Source organism: Lutra lutra, chromosome 11 (assembly GCF_902655055.1).
Source record: "Lutra lutra chromosome 11, mLutLut1.2, whole genome shotgun sequence".
NCBI classification, from domain to species: Eukaryota; Metazoa; Chordata; class Mammalia; order Carnivora; family Mustelidae; genus Lutra; species Lutra lutra.
In genome coordinates, this window is record NC_062288.1 from 49,890,889 (window position 1) to 49,906,919 (window position 16,031).

General features: G+C 39.4%; 1 protein-coding gene across 1 annotated transcript in view; it reads left to right on the forward strand.

Annotated features, from left to right (window-relative positions):
• LRRC72 (leucine rich repeat containing 72) overlaps positions 1 to 16,031 on the forward strand; it is a 42,715-nt gene that overhangs the window by 12,973 nt on the left and 13,711 nt on the right. The window contains exons 3-5 of the mRNA XM_047694202.1: positions 311 to 380; positions 10,656 to 10,737; positions 11,873 to 11,983. Coding sequence (XP_047550158.1) covers positions 311 to 380; positions 10,656 to 10,737; positions 11,873 to 11,983 — 263 coding nt within the window. The remainder of the gene's footprint in view (positions 1 to 310; positions 381 to 10,655; positions 10,738 to 11,872; positions 11,984 to 16,031) is intronic.

Here is a 16,031-nt window from a genome sequence, read left to right on the forward strand (position 1 = left end):
ATGATCCCAGGGTCCTGGGATTGAGCCCCGCGTCTGGCTCTGCACTCTGCGGGAAGCCTGCTTCTCCCTCTCGACAACCCCTACTTGTGTTCCCTCTTTTGCTGTCTCTCCCTCTGTCAAATAAATAAAATCTTTTTAAAAAATGGATGACGTTTTAATGATAGTATTTCAGAAATTAGTAGGTAGGTGTGACAACAATTTTGAAAGAAGAGAGGGGCCTTTCCAGTTATTCCAAAGTCCTACTATATAACTCACCTTACCTATGAATAAATTAATTGTTGCTAATGTTCACTTTTTCTTTTCTTTTCAGGAATCTAACAGAGGTCATTGATCTATCTAGGTTTAGAAAATTAAAATATTTATGGCTACATCACAACAAGGTAGTGTTATATTTTATCATTAAATAGCTCTGTACTTAAATCACTGTCTTAATCTCCTATTTATAATGGAGTTAATCTTTAAAAGTATTAATATTTTATACTCCTAACTAACTTTAAGTAAGAAACTCTATACACACAAACACATACATACATTACTATATTGAACTGCACAATTTGTAAGATGTTATCAGACTGCAACTTTACTTTTGTCTCTCATGTCCTGTCAAAACTGCCCAGTGGAGGCTATTTCTTCTGGACTCCTGGAAGAAAACTTCAGCAATCTTGGTGACTCTTCCCATTCCTCTTACGTAATTCAAAATCTTACAGTCCATTGGAGTCCTAGTCATGGTTCCCGTTCAAGATTTATTTATTTTTTGACAGAGAGAGACACAGCGAGAAAGGGAACACAAGCAGGGGGAATGGGAAAAGAACAGGTTTCCTGTGGAGCAGGGAGCCCAATGGTGGAGCTCAATCCTAGGACCCGGGATCGTGACCTGAGCAGAAGACGGACGCTTAACAACTGAGCCACCCAGGTGCTGCCCCAACCTTTAAAAAAAAGATTATTTATTTATTTATTTATTTACTTATGGTTCCAGTTCAGAAATGAGAATGTCAGGGCACCAGGGTGGCTCAGTCAGTTAAGCATCAGACTCTTGGTTTTTAGTTCCAGTTAGGATCTCATGGGTCATGAGATCGAGCCCCACATAGGGCTCCACACTCAATGGGGATTCCGCTTGAAGATTCTTTCTCTCCGCCCCTCTCCCACTAGCAAGCTAGCATGCGTGCTCTCTAAAATAAATAAATAAATCTTTAAAAAAAAAAAAGGCAGTGAGAATGTCTAAGAGAGTATAATAATCCACTTCCAATCCTCATTTGTAAATAAGCCATCTCCCTACATCCCCTTGCTTATCCAGCTGGAGTTGACTGCAGGTGGCCGCCTGCCTTTTTTATTAGCTAGGATGGTGTAGCTGGTTGTTTTTCTCTCCTTTCCCTCTCCTCAGCCTTACCCAACATTGACATAGAATGGGGAGGTGTGGGGGAAGGGCTGGAGAGAAACAAAGTTCTTACCTGATCTGTACCATCTGGTACTAACACATGTTCAAAGTCAACTTCTTTTCTCTTAACGGATTATTCAGAAGTAGGTTTCTTCAACTCTAATACCTCTTCCCTGGCCACTCCTGACTTCCCCTCCACTTTTATCCCAGTGGTACTTACAACTGACAGCCGCAAGCTGTGGTAGACTACTCTCTTGGTGGGATTCCTTGTGGAGTACCCCAGATCAATATGCCTTCTGTGGTCTGGTGTGCAGGTCCCAGCACTCACAAGCTTTTTCCTGCTGTCAGAAGCCAAGGGGGGTGGTTACCTCCCAGCTGCTACCCAAGTTGATCTAGTTTTCTCAGAAATTACCAGACACTAAGTCAACAGCTCCCCAACTGCAGGCAACTCTCGTCAAGGTCACTGAGCATGGCCCTTAAAGTTTCTCTTAGAGGCTAAGGTTCAGGAGGTGATGCCCTCTCACTGCCTCCCCTATAGTGGGTGTCTGACTGGGGCTCCAAGTTCCCTCCACGTCAAAGAGTAGGGCTGAACTAAAATGCAAACCCAAACAATCATTAGAGTTAGTCAGTTGGTTATTCTCAACTTCCAGTAATTTGACATTCCAACAGCTTATATTTTTGTTCCTTATGAATTGAATATCCAGTCTGAACATTTTGAACACCCACTGATTAAAAAGAAATAATTTCAATTTTCAGCAGTAGTCTGCTTGTGTAGCCCAGACTCACAGCGTTGAATCCCTAGGCAGCCATGTTTATAAAAACATTGCAATATTACATGGGATTTCCGGTCTTCTTCTTCTGTTAAGTGGAAGCATAAGTCTCCTAAGCTTGAAATCCTTTCTAGGAGAACAAATGCAATCACCTTCAAGATCCAGGTGACTAGCAGCTGAAATGGGAATTGCACGCACCAAGAAAGGGCACGGAGGTTTAAAACTCTTTTAAACACCCTGCCAGAAATTATCCTGGGTCCCAGTGTGCGACTTCTGATAAAGGTGGAAATCATCAAAGGCATGGCAGAAATGACTAATCTTTGTTTTCCATGTGTGCCTCTTGAGGGGTTCAGTTCTGAAGGAAAGAACATGTTCAGTGTCCGCAGTGTGCCTAAAGGGAGAGAGATAATTAGAGACTTTTGAAAATATTTTTTGGCTTTTGGTAGTGAACACCATCCCCTCTCCAACCATTGAATTTTCACACAATTGATTTACAGATACATTATGTACATAGGAAGGGATTGTAGACACTGCCAACAATTTCACTCTCTTCTGTTTCCGAAGGGCAGTGGGTGGGGAAGGAAGGTAACAAGAGACTGAATTCTCTCCTTGTGCTTGACTCTTTCCGTTCAACAAACCAACTATATTATTTCCAAAATCCTCATCACTTAACTTTGTTCTTTACAATAATAGACTTACTTAGTTCCTAGAACGCCGAAAGGAGATCCTACCCAAAACTAGTTTTGAGTGTTACTTGGGTAAGTAAATAAACTCCTGAGAGTTTTCCTATTGGCCAGTAATTGACTGGTTCCTGCCTGAATAGTCACATTCCATGAAAAACTAAAGTCTTATTCAGAATCCCAAACTCTGATAAGTGTATTAGCTACAATAGTACTTCACCAAAATTCCTACGTAAAACTTTGATTATTACTTTTCTTTAAAATCCAGAAAGCACGGGCATCTGGGTGGCTCAGTCATTAAGCATTTGCCTTCGGCTCAGGTCATGATCCAGGGTCCTGGGATCAAGCCCCACATCAGGCTCCCTGCTCAGAGGGAGGCCTGCTTCTCCCTCTACTGCTTACCCTGCTTGTGCTCTCTCTCTCGTGCTGTCTCTCTGTCAAATAAATAAAATCTTTTAAAAAATAAAATAAAATCCAAACAGCAATAGGATCACCACTAAGAAGTCATTATACCAGCATAGAAATGGTGTGGAGAAATATAGTGGAAAACATTAACATTGACATAAGAATTTAAATATTTAAATATGCAAATATGTAGAAATACGTAAATATTTAGAATTGCAACATTTAATTAACAGTGGTCTGAATTTGTGATCAGCCTTGTTCTGACACTAGTGAATATCTTAAGCTACCCTCTATTTGGGAAAAACGAAGGCACAAAATAGTAAAATGAACCCATCTTTGTTGCTGATTCATTTATCCAATCAGTACTTTTGCTGAGATGTATGTACTGGATATTATGGTTGTCCATTCAGTGTCCATTTTCTCCTTTTACCTATTGAGCAGAATCTGGATTTAGGTTTTGGCACATACATCTCCTTTTTACTCAGGTAGGTGACCCCATCCCCAGTTCTAGCAAGTAGATCCTGAACCGTCTAATCCATTCAGGATAATCCCATCATCCTTGTGAGTGGCTAATAGATGAATGGGCACATGTCCCAATTAAGGTAATAAAGACATGGGATCTGTGGGGAGGCTTTTGTGAGAGGTTTCCTCATTCCTAAAAGAGAGCCCTAGCAGAGCAATCCCTCATTTCCCTGATGTTTTCTTGCCTGGATATGAAGCAGGAACCCTCCCATCAGCTTGAGAATGTAGGCAACATTTAAAGAAAAGTCCGGCCCAGAGAATCATTGTGAACTAAGAGGGAGGCTCTAGCTACCTCTGGAGCTCTTGGTATGTGAGAAAATAAAAGTTCTCAGTTATTAGTGGGCCAGTTTGAGTTGAGCTCAGAAGTTACCCAAAGCCCAAATCCTCCTATCTGATGTGGCTTGTTGTACTTTCCGTAGGCCACTGGTAGAATATATAACAATAAATCTGATGATACCTGCTCTAATAAAATTAAGGGCAGAGGGAGTGGTTATGCTCATGGTGAGGGCACGGCATTTGCCAACTGCCTGGAATGGAATGCCAGAAAGCAATAGTTTGGGGAGGCAATGAACATAGTCTGATACATTTGGAACCTAACATGCTAGGAGCAGAGGCACTTCTCCCCATTATCACCTAGAGGGTGACCAGACTGGAGCTTCTGGTCTGACCCTGGATTAGCAGAATAGATGCCAAGTTGTTTCCAATGCCCCAACTTTGCTAGATTTGCTCAGGCAGCTCCGGTTCCTTCAGGACGCTCTCTGAGGGCTTACTTGCTCCTCACACTTGCATCGTCAGTCACCAGTCATGCATCATCTCCATTTCTGGGTCGCCTTTTGTTCAGCTACCCTCATAGAGTCAGAGGGAGGCAGCTGCTCTTAGATCCTCTTAGATGAGGACTTCCAAAGACTCCCTTGTCTCGTCTTCCAGCAAGCCTGACCGAAGGAGGTTTAGGTCCACGGTCGACCCTTTCCAACCCTCCGTGAGAAGTGGAGTGACTTGCCTTTAACAGTACAATTTCAAATGGTCTACCCATTGATATGTGTTTGGGCTCATCACCTCAAAAATTTTCTACTGAGTTCCACAATACTGGTATCCTTTAATTTCTGGAAGAACTAGCAGTCCTTTGGAATATTTGATTTGGCTCCGATTAGAAGCAGCATTTGATGAAAAACCTGTAGAAAGCTTTACCAAGCGACTGTCCAAAATGGGTTCTGAGTTTCTGCCAGGTAGTGAAGACCAAATAGATGACAAACTTTACAAATTAAATTCAAATAAAAATACCTCTTCTGGCAAAGTCATTGTTTATAACCTTCATCATCTAAAAAATCATGGAAATACTTATTTATAATGACACATTCTCTACTAACTGACCAGAGAATGCTCTGATTGAAATACGCAAAATCATTTTAAGAAAGATCCTGGACTCATTATTCTATGCCATTAAGATATGTTACTGTTTCCCAAGACGAAACCAGAAAGGAAGACAAACCACAAGGGATGCTTAATCTCAGTAAACAAACTGAGGGTTGCTGGAGGGGAGGGGTTGGGAGGATGGGGTGGCTGCGCAATGGACATTAGGGAGGGTATGTGTTGTGGTGAGTGCTGGGTGTAGTCTAAGACTGATGAATCATAGACCTGTACCCCGAAACAAACAATACATTATATGTCAATAATTTTTTTAAAAAGATATGTTACTGTTTCCCACCTCCTAAGCATTCGGCACATATTGAGAGTTTGGTAAATAGCACAAATATGTATATTTTAGAAAGGAATACTGATGTACAAAATTAGCAAATCACAATTTAAAATATGAAAGAATTTTTTTTTTTTAATTTGACAGATAGAGATCACAGGTAGGCAGCGAGGCAGGCAGAGAGAGAGAGGAGGAAGCGGGCTCCCTGCCGAGCAGAGAGCTCGATGTGGGGGCTCGATGTGGGGCTCGATCCCAGGACCCTGGGATCATGACCCGAGCTGAAGGCAGAGGCTTTAACCCACTGAGCCACCCAGGCACCCCTGAAAGAATTATTTTTAATGTGCTATTTTAAATAGTTGTAAAGAATTCTTTGAATTACTATCTTTCTCCAAGTAGCTTTGTAACACATCATGGAATTTTAGTTGGTTCCTTCAACAAGGTCTAGGTATATACATAGTTATTTATTCATTTATACATAACATACTTTGTTCTAAAAAACGATTTAGAGCTGCACAAATCCCATAGCAGAGCACAAAAACTGTTAAAGAATAAAATGAACTAGCATGCATTCCACTTAATTTGGGCTCTTACATGTTTCTGTTGCCTCAGGGCAACATTAATTCTATCCTTTATGTCAACTTTGTTGAACGAATTATATTTTGCCAAATATTTAAAACCTTTTCAAAAAAGGAAATCAACATGAATAACCTAAATAAGGCTTCACTGCTTGGTTGTGAAAGTCATAGATATCTACGCTGTATATCTAGTTAGGACTTAAAATGATTTTACCTTAAAATAAGGTAATAATAGTACTCATACCTCATGAGTTTGTTGTGAAGATTAAATAAGTATATATATAATACATATACCATCGAGAAGACATTAATTTGAAAATATTTTTATTAGAAAATATTAGTAGTTTGAACAATGGAAAATTTTATTTTTTTATTTTTTTAAAATTTTTAAAAGATTTTTATTTATTTATTTGACAGACAGAGATCACAAGTAGGCAGAGAGGCAGGCAGAGAGAGAAGAGGAAGCAGGCTCCCTGCCGAGCAGAGAGCCCTGATGCGGGGCTCGATCCTGGATCCTGAGATCATGACCTGAGCTGAAGGCAGAGGCTTTAACCCACTGAGCCACCCAGGTGCCCAACAATGGAAAATTTTAGATTGAGTATTGGAAAATACTCCATATGTCAATATATACAATGCTAGTTGGTTCCTTCAATAATGTTCTGGTACATATATACTTATTTATTCATTTAATACCTAATACACATTGTTCTAAAAACAGCTTAGAGCATTTGAAAAACTAAATAATTTTTAAGGTGCTATTTTAAATACTTGTAAAGAATTTTTTGAATTGCAACTTTTTTTTCAAGTAGCTTTACAACATACATCATGGAATTTTAGTTGGTTTAGTATGTGTGTAGTACTTTGCTGGACATATATTTTGTAAGATTAGTTTTTCTACATTTTTTTCCATTTTATGCCAAATATTTTTGGAAGTATTTTAAACATGATTTTTGGTGAAAAACATTGCTGAAATAGTAGAAAAATAATTTAAGAAGTATTTTCCATTGCTCAAACTAACAATATTTTCCATTACTTCAAAGTATGTTCAAATTCATGTCTTCTGGCTACTTTAATAGAGATTCAACTATTTCAATGAACCCAATTATGATGTACTATATGCCAGTTTTTGATTTGAGAATCAGACAGACTTGGATTTATCCTTGCTCTGTTACCTTGAGAAAGTTGTTTAACTTCACTGAGCCCAGTTTACTCCTAGGTAAATAAGGAATAAAACAAATAACACAGGGGGGTGCCTGGGTGGCTCAGTGGGTTAAAGCCTCTGCTTTCGGCTCAGGTCATGATCCCAGGGTCCTGTGATCGAGCCCTGCATCGGGCTCTCTGCTCAGCGGGGAGCCTGCTTCCTCCTTTCTCTCTGCCTGCTTCTCTGCCTACTTGTGATCTCTGTCTGTCAAATAAATAAATAAAATCTTTAAAAAAAAAATAACACAGGGCTGCTATAAGCATCACATTAGATAATGCCTGTGAAACCATCTAGCAGGGGCCAATGATAGCTAGCATTTTATCAATTTGACACTCCCTCTTCCCTTGACTCTAAATCAGCTGTTCCCAACAAGAAGTGATTTACATACACACACACACACACTCACACCATCTTTCCCTTACAGCAGACATTTGGCAATCTCTGGAGACACTTTTTGATTGTCCCAAGTGGAGTGTGTGTGTGCTACTGGCATCTAGTGGGTAGAGACTAGATTTGTTCTTAATCATACTATAATGCACAGGACAGAACTCCCAACCCCAGCAAAGAATAACCTGGCCCTACATGTCCATAGTTACAGAGGTTGAGAAGCCCTGTTCTAGAAGAATGCCTCTTTAATTTTAAATTCATGCTGGCATAATTTTTCCTCCACTACTACCCTGGAGACTACATGTAAGTGCTTTACATTAAATGGAAGTACTCTCAGCTCTCTCTATGTATAAAAAATAATGGTTAAGTAATAATAGCTCTTGTTTATTGAGCACTAGCTATGTGCCGAGCCCTGAACCAAAATAAATGATTTGTGAAATGTCACATTCCATATAAATCTTATGGTGATCCTTCAGATTAATAGTGTAGATTTGTCTAAGTGGATAATTATAATACTATGTATATTATATATATGCCATTTACTTCAACGATGGCTTGAGTGTCAGGGCAATCAGTGTGTCTTCCAGTTTTTCTCCTAGATCTTGACTTCAACAGCTTGCTACATTGCAGTGTCTATTAAGTCCTGTGATTCCTACCTTGGAACTGTCTCTCAATTCCCTCTACTTTTCTTCTCCACTGCCATTACTCTACTCTGGACCACTACATAGTCTTCTGAATTAGCGTAACGCCATTCTCATTCAACTCCTGCCATTATGCTTACTCTCCCTTCTAAACTGTGTTCTTTCCTGCCATTTTCTTTCTAAAACAAAATTGGACAGTTACAGTCCTCTGCACAAAATCTTGTAATTCCTTCCAGGGTCCTCTTGAACTGGCTTTATCTCTTTCCACTCCATTCCCCTACCCATCTTACCCCAACAAACAGTGCAGTCTTAAAATCCCAGTAATCATGGCCCAAAGGATATTAAGGCTCTTGGGAAAACCAAGATTCTATAATCGAGATGAAAGTATTAAGTTTATTAGTATTCTTCTTGTGTTAATAAGTCATGCAAAAGAAATGAAAGTCTTGAGTAATTAGAAAGGTTCTGTTGATGTGTGGTCCGGCAGGCAACTGAGAAAGGAGAGAAGAAGTAGTCATGGTTTCCACTGGGGTTTGTTTTCTATTCTTGCGTCACGTGTGGCCATCGTTCAATCAGGTAGTGGTGAGTGGAAGGAAGAATGGAAGAGGAGAAAGGGATAGGAAGCCCATTGGGACCCCTGCACCCTCAGTGCATTGCATGGTCTCCTGCTTAGGAGGAACATAGTCCCTCTCGTGACTTAGGAAAAGCTGTGGGAAATTGCTGGTGGCCCTCCTGCATGGGTGCTGACCTAACTGGATGCAGATGAATCTGTGAAATGATGAGATGAGCAGCACACGTGCCTTTCATAGCTTTATAATGTGTGTTGCAGATGCAACAATAAAATTAAAGAAAATTAATTAAAGAAAACAGTTTTGAAACGTTGCATACAAATCTACGACAGCTTTTCTGAGCTATGTCTCAGGGCTAAAATTTGCAATAAATCCTCACTAAGTCCAATGCATCAGCATCTATCTAAATCAATACATCAAAGGCCAAAACAGTTACATTTAATGATAACAGTCACATGATAAGCTTTGATAAACACCTAATACTAATGTATAATCATGAGCATATATTTTTGCATAGAAAGTGATGTATATTTCTGTATAGAAAGTACTAAGCACTTGGTCAGTAACTATTCAATGGGAATATTCTCCCTGATCCTGTATTAAGTAGAAAGATAGCTTTATATTTAACTAACCTGCTGCTTTTAGAAGATACCTGCCACACCTCTATGGCTCTACCATCCTCATAACTCAAACAAATTGTTAAATTTTATCGAGGTTATAGAGTCAATAGTTTTTTAAAAATCAGTTCTCCTTGCAGAGTAACAGTCACTTCCGACTCTCAGTCTAGAGTTGAATACCCTGTTTCTGAATACAGTACTTAATGGCTCATTTGAGGAATTTCCAAGACTGCTTTTGACTATTTGCAGTTCATACAACTACATTTCTAATCTAATCTTAAAAGGAAGATGTGAGGGGTGGCTGGGTAGCTCAGTCAGTTAAGCGTCTGCCTTCAGCTCAGGACATGATCCCAGGGTCCTGAGATCCAGTCTTGCATTGGACTCCCTACTCAGCAGGGAGACTGCTTCCCTGTTTCCTTTTGACCCTCTCCCCTTCATGCTTGCTCTCTTTCCCTTTCCCTCTCCCTCTCAGATAAATAAACAAAACTTAAAAAAAAAAAGATGTGACTTCACCATACTGTTTGGAAAATGGGAGGGGCAGAAGGAGCAGGAGAATCTCAAGCAGACTCCCCTCTGAGTGTGAGCCCCGAGCTCGGTCTCATGAGATCATGGCCTCAGCTGGGCACTCAACCAGATGAGCCACGCAGGTGTCCCTCCAGCATGGTTTGGTATGTCCGGTTGGACAAGGGCCGATCCTTAAGAATTACCAGAAATGCACCAGGGAGAAAAGTTATGCAGGCAGAGGAGAAAGCATGACTCATACACAGATGCAGACATGGCCTCAGCGTTGAGGAGAAAGCCCTGGGCACATACTGGTCACTAAATAATGTGTGATGGTGGGTTAGTCGGTACGTGGGGACAGAGCCAGTGAGACTGCAGGCGGCAGAACTGGGAGAAACAGAGTTAGAGCAAAGGGGCTAGGTCAGATTACAGAGGCATTGAAAACTATGCAAGAAGTTTGGGAGAGATAGGATGAGAGCTTTGTCTTCAGTTAGCTGAAAAAGTCCTTTTCATCCCAATGTCCTCAAAGACAATCCAGATGGAAACTCAGAGCCCAGACCAAATGGTCAGAAATAATAATGATAGCAAACATCAAACTTGTCTGATCATACTCTAATTTTATAAATATATATACACATTTATTTATATAGATAGATAGATATAAATACACATACATATATATAAATTACTACAGAAAGTATATTATTCTCTTTCATTTTCAGCTCCAAGGATTAACATTCCTAACTAGAAACTATTGTCTGTCAGAGCTTTATCTGAACAACAATGCCATATTTGACATAGAAGGTATGTCTTCAACGTTTTCTGCTGACTGAATAGACTTTCACCTGAGTAAGAACTAATAACTATCATACTGCTAATGGCATGAAAATATCTATTGGAACATTTCTGGTGAAAATATGGGATGAAATTCATTTTTCAACATGTTCTCGTATACATTTCATTTTGAAAAATGTGCTCCAGATTACAGTCTTAATGTAATATCGTCCTGTGCCTTATTCAAAATGTGAAAGAATCTTGTTTTAAATAGAAATTGTGCCATGCTCCTGCAGAGCTGGACACAGAGTGGGTATTAGGGAAGCAAATTTTAACAATGTTTGGGAGCATTAATCAATATAAAAACTTCACAAATAGCCTTACTGTTTTCAGTGGCTATGATTTTTAGCAGCCAGATTCCTCTTTTCGCTCTGAGTTAATTTTACATGCGTAACTATCTCTAAGTTGATGATTTCAAGTCAGCTATAAAAGCACACGATGTACTAGGATCACGAAATACAAAGAGGCACAGCCCAAAACAATCTTTCTAAATTTCATGTATCATAGAGTCAAAATATCATAAATTTTAAGATCCACCATGATTCCATGTACCACGGAGAAAGAAACTTTGCCAAGTCAGCTGCGATGTGGGTATGGTAAAGACACAGCCCACTTCCATTTCTGTTAAAATTGTGGGAATATGCGAAATTTAGAATCAACACAAATAATATGAATATGTGGCTTCCCGTTGTGTAAAGAAAATATTTAGCTGAGTAATTTTGGGGAAAGTACTGAATTAAATGAGTGATTTTTTTCCCCTTGATTGGCATTATGAACCTAAGTAACACTGACAAAACAAAACACAACAAAAAGAAGAAGAGTAAAGAAAATAACCCCTCCGAAATCAAACAAAATTATTGCTACAGGAAAAAAAAAAAAAAAAAACAGAAAACAATAACAGTGGAAAGAAGTTGGTTCTACATGTCCACATCACACTCAATTATTCGAATTCTTGTGCTTTGTTGCATATTTAATGACAAATCACATTATTATTAATAATGACTCCTTGTACCAACTGAAATGTGTTTTTTGCTTTTGTTTGCTGGCATGTTTAATTAGCATTGAGAATGTTTAAAATCTTATCAAAAAAAAAAATGTCTTTCAGGCCTGCACTTTCTGCCTTCATTGTACTTGCTCCTGCTTCACCACAATGAGCTAACAAACATTGACGCCACAGTGAAGGAATTAAAGGGGATGCCAAATCTGAAGATCCTAAGTATTTGTTTGTTTGCTTCTATGGCCATAAGTTAAAAGAGTAATGACACAGGACAGGGGTCATTTTTTAAGTTTAAAATTGATCAATGTTTATAACGAAATCCTTAAATATTCTTGAAAATAAGATTTAATCTTATTATCTTTTAAAACATGTTCTTGCAAGAAAAACAGATGGAAAACATTTTTTGAGACATGACATGGCATGCCAAAGGGAAGTGACAAAAGTGACAAAACGTTTACCTGTTTAAATCTGTGTATTTGGTTTTATCTCAGAACTAAGTTTTAGCACGCGTTGTATGATTCCATTTACATGACGTGTCCTGAATAGACACACCTATGGAGATAACCACACTGAGTGATAGCTATTTTTAAATAGATTCTTATTTGTCCAGGACTGGGCAAGAGGGGACCAGGGAGCCTAGTTAAAGAATAAGGAGGTGTGGGGTTCTTCTAGGAGTGATGAAAATGTTTTACAATTGACTGTGGTGTTGGTTGGACAACTCTTCGAATATACTAAAAAACATCAATTGTATACTTATAATGGGCGAATCATGTGGTATATGAATTATATTAATAAAACTGACACCAAAAGATAAAAGTTAAGTTCTTTTTTTTTAAGCTTTCCAGTAGGTGAACAGCAAATTTCATTCATGTATATTGAATCACACCCAGCAAAGAGGTAACCTATGCCGTGGAAGAAACTGTGAAATGGGTTGGAAAAATAAATAATATACAGTTCTTGCTCAATAAGCTCATAATCTTGAAGGGTAAATAACCCGCACAGGATTGCAACAGAGGATGAAATTTTCTGGGTGTACCAAGGGAAAAGACACTCAGACTGATGAATGGGTTCCCAAACTTGAGAGTTAGGAGACTTGTTTATATAATGTCATGAAATAGATGTTTGTTTGTTTTTTTCTATTCATTTTCTATTCACTTCTCAGAATTGCCTGAAACAATGTTTTGAATATGTGCAAACTGGTGTTGATGGTGAAGGTTCTGATCAGATCAATACATAGAGTAATTATAGTTTTCATATGCTTTCAGTGCTAATCAGTAATAACATCTACTGTATTGAGGAGAAATGACTCATGTGCTTATACGTACATTGTTTAAACCCAAATATTAAAACTATACCAAGTTCATGGGAATTCCATGCTTCTTTTTTGTTAATCTAAAATTGTGTTGATTTTCCCTTTGAAAAGAAGTTTCACAAACATATAATAATCTGAGTTGATTCCCACATCCCACATCTCCCCTTAGCACATCCACTCAGGCCAGAAACTGTACTTTTGGTCAAGACCATCCACAGTCCCTTACCGTCCTTACCCACTCACTAGTCACTATGAACCTATCACCACCCTTTCTTCTCTTCTTCCCCCTGGGTTTTCATTATCTCCTGTTAGTTCCCATCTTGTTCTTCTCAGAGCATAGGTCCAAGGGGCACATTTCTTTTTTTTTAGAGAGCCCGATGTGGGGCTCGATCCCAGGACCCTGAGATCAAGACCTGAGCTGAAGGCAGAGGCTTAACCCACTGAGCCACCCAGGCGCCCCATGGGGTGCATTTCTATTGACTACACACTGGCTGGTGTCCTCTGGAGCTGGCAACATGGCCGCTTTGCTACCTTAGACACCTTTTAACTGCAAATAATCCCATGCTTATTTTTGAAACATGATAAGTTCTGTGAAAGACTCAGCACTGGCCTGCGTACTGGAACCATCTGGCCCTTGTGCGCTGAACAAACACTTCTGTGATGAAAAGACTGACTCTGCTAGATCTGGAACTCTCACTTTGTTTTTCCATAAAATGGGCTACTAGCTAGCTGTCAGGATCACCTCAAATATTAAGCTAACTCCATAAGACATGTTTTTAAGGAGCATTTCCTGACATTGATGTTATTTTGAAGCAGTGACAAAAACAAAAATGGTTTTACTGTGGGTTATGTAAATTAGATGATGAATTAAGATGCTCACAGTCTTGAAAGTCTGCTGAGTAGTAAATAGATTTTTAACAATATAACTGACATGTGAAATAATAATTGTTATAACAACAACATATTTGAATGTCTTCCCTGTTGAGAAAATGCTTTCTTATTATAGTCTTGTTTAAATCTTCACAGAAATCCTATGATGTGATTAGAATGACTTCCTCTTGAATGGTGGGAATGCACGTGTCCGAGCTTTAACCAAACTCCTAAGAAATGTTGAAACTTAAACTCATGCCTTGTTTCTTTGTTTCGCATTTATTCATTCACTTGTTTAATAAGTATTTATCTTTTACTCATCCATTAAGTAAATATTTATCATGCGACACTCTAATACATGGTGACACAAAAGTCCCATGGTTTATGGTTTTATAACTTTTGGCCTAAATATTTTTCAGAGAGCTGAGGGAGCTTGATATGAAACTAATTGGATGATTTGCTAAATGTAAGAACTCAATAATTTAAGGAAACTTATCTTACAATACAAGACTTGGAAGTTAGCAGCCAAGGTCGTCCTCTCAGGATTATGCCCTGAACGAAGGTGCCTGGCCCAGGAGTGAGGAGTGTCTGAAATCCAGTCCATGCCCGCCTTGTTCAGCATGTGTGTGTGAGCACAGACTTGTGTCAGCTCTGAGGTGGGGTACAGAAGGGTCTTTCCAGTTCTTTGAAAGGCTGTTCTGCCAACCTGGTAGTATAATGTCCCTATCATAACCCGTCACAACAGTTTAAGTGACCTCTACTTGAAATCATAGTGAATATAATTCAAGTTACATAACCACAATGGTTCCAACTGAGAATCTTTGTAGTGAGGTCATTTTTTGAAATGGAGCGAATGCTGTGTCCAATTTCTCAAAGAAAGCATTTTTAGAAAAGTTTTGGTAGCAAATAATGCATACTGTGAACACTTGACCCATTTTGGTTAAAGATATTATGTGGGAAAAAAGTTTCCAAGTACTAGACTACTAATTGTATTGGGGCAGTAATGTGCCCAGATTCAGTTTCTATGAACCTCATTTGCAATCACAGATTAGATTCAGTTCATTAATTAAAATGAGAGATCCATGTACTTTCAATGTTAAAATTTTTGCCTTTTCAAGCCCTAAAACCGTATAAAGTGCTGAAATGTTGTTACTATTCCACTCCAATTAAACAAGGTCTTTAGAGGGTGAGAAAACAGCCTGGAGGGGAAACCTTTAATCCATTTTGGCATTCCCCTCCATTGGCGTTTACGAGGAGGATTGCCAAGAGATGGCCCAGGAGAAGCAGGGCTGGGAGCTTCAGGGAGGCCTAACCCTGCTGCTGAGTGTGAGGTCCTGGAAACTGGAATTCCCAACTTCCAGGCTGAGTCAGGAGGGCCCCACCTCTTCTCTCCAGGCGTCTACCTTTCCACACCCTTCCTCTCCAGCTCCATTTTCCTCTTCCCTCCCTTTCTGCAAAGTCTTCCTAAGTCAGGATCTACTTCCTGGCTGATGACTTTCCCTGACCTTCCGTCTCCCTGCCTCTTTCCTAGCACATGGGGAGAACAGCACCACCATCACTCACAAAATACTTACATTCTCCCGTTCCTAAAATCTTACTTTCCTCATTTCTCTCAAGTTTTGTTTGTTTCATTAAGCTCCACTGTTGGAAATTACACTTAGACCCCTACATTCCTTAATTTTTAGGACTTGCTTCCTAGTGGTGATTTAAGGATTCTTCATTAGAGACAGAATGCCCCTTTCAGGAGAGGGTCTCCATTTTCTTCAGGTTCTACTCGAAAACATTTTCGATCTTTCTTGACTTGGCCCCAGTCCACCACTGACTGCAAATAGCAAGGGGCTGAAGAGGGACACTGAGATCAGGGTGCAACTATGATCTCATCAGTCTCTTCATCTGAGCCTCTACCTGAAATGCCCTTCAAGTTGGGACCACCCCTCCCAAATGACAAAACAGAACAATCACCCAATAAAAAGAGCCAAGTGGGTCTTTGTTATTTGTGGTGAAGAAGAGCATATTCTGACTCTTCCAACTCTCTTCATCCCCTGCTTTAGTCCAAGCTCCCCTTTCAAAAATTGAGGATGATTT